General features: G+C 33.7%; 1 protein-coding gene across 2 annotated transcripts in view; it reads right to left on the bottom strand.

Moving 5' to 3' along the window:
* LOC110026605 (AT-rich interactive domain-containing protein 4-like) overlaps window positions 1–4,682 on the bottom strand; it is a 61,979-nt gene that overhangs the window by 26,556 nt on the left and 30,741 nt on the right. For both annotated transcript variants that reach the window (XM_020727605.1, XM_020727606.1), the window contains exon 7: window positions 1,521–1,552. In XM_020727605.1, the coding sequence (XP_020583264.1) occupies window positions 1,521–1,552 (32 nt within the window). The remainder of the gene's footprint in view (window positions 1–1,520; window positions 1,553–4,682) is intronic.

Genomic DNA, 4,682 nt, shown 5'->3' with positions numbered 1-4,682 from the left:
GCGCCCTAGCAAAAAAAAATGGATGTCATCCTTAGGTAATTTCGACATTCCGGACGCTCCGGCGCAGTTCATTTCGCCGTCAGAGGTTGCTTCGACGAATTCACCGATTTGCGTGTCAATTTTCTCGTGCCGAAAATATGGCAAAATGGGTGTCATTTCCTACTAAAATTGGTATCTCGGATGCGTTGGCACAGTCCATTTTGTCGTCGGAGGTCGTCCGGAGAAGTTTGCATTTTCACCTATCTTTTAGGCTCAATTAAAGTCCGATCTTTGCAATTCATTGAATTATGTGCATTTTGTGTGTGTATGTGACGAAAAAGTCATGACGAATGTTTTCCTAAGGCTTTGAGTCCTATTGGAAACTTTTCCCCTGAGTCTTCACAAAATAGCCCATAACCACTCTTTCGTAAGACGATGGTCTTGTGCCATAAATGCAGGACATCAAAGAAAAATAGGAAGTGGTTAGAATTTCTAAAAGGGTGAGTCTCAATTCTAGTTTTCTAGGACGGTCAATAGGAACTCCTAGAGCTAGATCCTAGGCTCCTAAGGAGGAGAAGAGAAGACCTCACAAAAATGAGGTCAACAACACTATAATTTCAGTGTAGAATCTTACAAGTTTAAAGTTGACATCATTATCCAAACTTCAGCCCTTGTGATCATCATCCTAATCCTAAATATCAGAAAAAAACTACAGCACCATAATACTTTGATTGGAATGAGTATCCATATCTTATATTTGGATATTATATTGGGTTAAAAGTTCGTGAATAGGAGTGTACACATAAACTTGCAGCACTATTTTGACAAAGAGCCTTTGCAATAAGACCTAGCTTGAAACTTCAGTTCAATCCTCAAACCCACTTGTAAAATCTTACAAGTTGGAAGTGGACCTCATTAGCTTGGATCTGGAACATAATAAACAATTGCAACAATCTCTATGTGATATTGCTTCAGTAATTCAAATAAAAGAAGGAAAAATAAATCATAGGCGTGAGAATGTGATACCATGGTTGCAAATAAATTCACAAAGCATGGTAGAGTATTAAATATTTAATGGCAGATTAATGTCAGAGAACAAGGAAACCAGCTCAAATTACTACGGAACAGATCCATGTGTTATAACCTCTCAAACATAAACACACAATACACTGAGACTTTTAACCTTTCAAAGCTACAAATGACATGTATCTAGGTCAATATACAGCAGAGTACTTATATTCACCTAAAAACAAATGGTAGGAAACCTACAAACCATGCTTTCTGACTGACTTGTGCTCTGTCAATACCATAAAAGATATAAAATTTTAAACAAAGCAACACTATTTTAAAATAAAAAGTAGCTATCTCGGTCGATGAAAAATATTCCTAAGGAGGACATGCTAAACTAATGGAGGACAGGCTTTTATTGTAAATGCAATCAAAGCAGCTGTGTTGACCAAACATAGTAGTAAATAATTATAAGTGTTTGCTGTCGAGATTCTTCTAGCATACATTAACCATAAGACACAGAGGTGATGTACCTGACTTTGTTATGAAGTTTACTCCCACGGATCTGATGCAACAGAAGGAAAGGACAATCAACAGGACCGCTGGAAGTATGCAATAACAGACTTTGCAGGATTATGACATGTGAGAGTAAAGCTTTGCTAGAAACGTATTAATGCATTCGTTAAAAAAGGACAAAAAAGTAGAATTAAATTACATAAGCACAAAAAATGATATTCATAAAGCGTGAAGAAATAATGATTTCTCCATCAATTTATCAAAATAAACCAGCTTTATCAAAGAAATACTATGAGTCACGAGACAAATAAAGGTGTTGGGAAGGACTAATGTGAGCATTCCCGCCATATATCTTGTTCTGTTTTTTATTTTTATTCTTTTTTTTATTTCCTTTTTGAAAGCAAACCAAGCTTTTGTATGGATGACATCTTCATCTTCATCATAGTTGCAAAAACCCATATAATTATATATTTAAAAAAATAATTAATAATAACATTGAATAAATAATTTTAATTTTTAACTAAATCTTCTCGGATTTAATCAAGAGGTTTAAATTGGGTTGATTTAACATCAGTGACTTTCTGAAAATAAACAAAAAATCACTTATGTGAAGGATAAATTTTGAGAAGTAAACGGGAGAAGAATTTGTGGAAATCATTTTTTATTAATGATAAATTGGATGTGTAAACATAAAATGTTATAAATAACATTTATATATTTTAAAGTATGCTGGTTATATTTATTATAAAAAATAAAGAATAAATATACCAAAATATATATCATATATAGTCAACAAATGCTATGGAAAGATGGACACGTGCATGGGAAAAGAGTGAGTAGGTGAAGAGTAGGCATGAGCAGGTGAGGAGATCAATAGATTCATAAGTGATATAATAGGGAACACGAGAAGCAAAGGTCAAAAATGTTAGCAGCTATATGTGGAGAAGTCAAGCGGAACAAGGGCCGCCAAGCATAAGAAAAGTATAGAAAGGAGAAAGTGAAGCAATGAAACTCTTTTCTTCTTCCTCTTCTTCCTCCTCTTTGACTTAAAACAACAACAACAACAAGTCTTTATCCCACTAAGTGGGGTCGGCTACATGAATCCTTTTCTCCATTGCGTCCTATTGAATGTCATATTTTCATTTAATTATAATAAATTAAGATCAGTTTTTATACAATATGCCTAAATCTTTCTAGGCCTGCCTCTGCCTTTCTTAACATAAGTCGGATCTAAAACATCTATACTCCTAACCGCATCATCGAATGGTCGATGTTTAATGTGACCAAGCCATCTAAGACGACTCTACTAATTTTGTTCGCCACAGGAGCTACGCCAACCCTATCAAGGATATATTCATTTCGCATTTTGTATCTAAGTGTAAAGCCAAATCCACCTAAGCATTCTCATCTCCACAACACTTTATACCACTCTATTAAAACAAGATAAAATTTAAATCATGTTTCTTCTTCCCTTCAAGAAATTAGATTGGAGAAACTTAGAACTAATTTATATGTAAAAATATCACATTTTATTTAAAATATTTCTAGGGTTTAAATATTGGATTTTGAAATCTAAAACTTCTTAATGAATGTATAGAAAATCTTACGTTAAGAAAAAAAATTAATGAATCTAAACTAAGGATGATTTGTACATTTGTATATTTGCTAAATAGATTTCTAAGATTTAATTTATATTAAGGGGAAAACTGAAATTTTACTAGAAAAATTGAGCAAAATTAGAATTACTAATGTAAAGAATGAAAGCAAGTAAACTTAGATATAGATTCATATATTTAATTTAGGTGTATAAATATTAATAAATAAAAAAGAAGTAAATGATTCTATGAATACTTTAAAATTTTGAAAATTTAATCAACATTTAGAAACATATCCAATGTTATTTATAAAAAGGCATAATGTCAATTATAGGATTTAAAAAACAATCACTAAAAGAGACAATACATTTGATACAATAGCCAAAAAGAAATGAACACCTAATCAACGGTTTAGGAAGCGAAGATTGAACACAAGGCTTTATGGTTAGGAACCAGGAAATGAATCACCAAGCAAAGATTCAAAATTAATGTACACATCTTACATGTGATTATATAGCATTATAGGTATTGTGCTAAAAATGTGGTATCCAAGGATGGATTGATGAATCAAAAGCTAAGGTATGTTATCCCATTTCTATATTAGAGTGATGTCTCACTTCTCCTGAACTTGATACAGTTAATTGTGATATGTATGATTCCTAAACATTAAAATGCATGAGATGATGTTACCGTAAACGATCCTTCAATGATTTATCTCTTCCTAATACAGGTAGTTTTTCTCATAATCTAAATAAAATAAATGATTTCATTTGATATCATAATTGTTTACGTAAATTTTATCCTGCATAGGTGGATGTATAGCATACCTGTACATGCATGCAAAATGATGGAGTTACCACTTATGGTTCGAGATAGGGATGTTTGTATCCACATACAGAGGTTTCTGTCTTCACATCACTGATGTGATAGCCTTCAAAAAGATTATTGACATTAATGCATCATAACGGTACAACTGAACAAGGCGCTTGAGATGACTGTGTTATATACAAAAGGACAAATTATGATATGATATGTTGTACTTCATGTAAGCCTTCGAGAGAAAGTTAAATGTTATAAGCTAATTAATATTCATTACCTAGATTAAAATATAAATTTTATGATGCGGGGCTAGGGGCCAACTCACTGGGGCAGGGAACCGGTTCAGTCGGTTCCAAGAAGTCCCGATCTAGGCCCAAAACAGGGCAGCAAAGTCGCCCAGTCCTTCCGCAATCTTTCCTATTCTGCTTTTATTTTATTTTATTTTTTTATTTTAATTTTTTGTGGGCGTCTTATATATATGTTGTTTGCTGAGATTAGAGTTAGGTTATGTTTGATTGTTGTTTTCAGATTCTCCATGGGAGTCTCCTTTTCCCTTGTTAGAGTTGTACTCGACGACAGGTGGTGCTTTAGTTGTATCCCGCTCCGAAGTGGTGTTGTATCCTCTCCCATCTTCCTCCCTACCCCTCTTCCTTGGATCCCTGCAACCACTCTAGGAAACCACCTGTTGTTGCAGGAATCTGCCCCCACAATCTATTCTTATCGTATTCCTTTCCTTCCACCCCACCACACTTCACCTCCACCTCT

This window comes from Phalaenopsis equestris, unplaced genomic scaffold, assembly GCF_001263595.1.
Source record: "Phalaenopsis equestris unplaced genomic scaffold, ASM126359v1 Scaffold000383, whole genome shotgun sequence".
Classification (NCBI taxonomy): domain Eukaryota; kingdom Viridiplantae; phylum Streptophyta; class Magnoliopsida; order Asparagales; family Orchidaceae; genus Phalaenopsis; species Phalaenopsis equestris.
The sequence above is the reverse complement of the archived record's forward strand: the minus strand, read 5'-3'. Positions and strand labels throughout refer to the sequence as shown.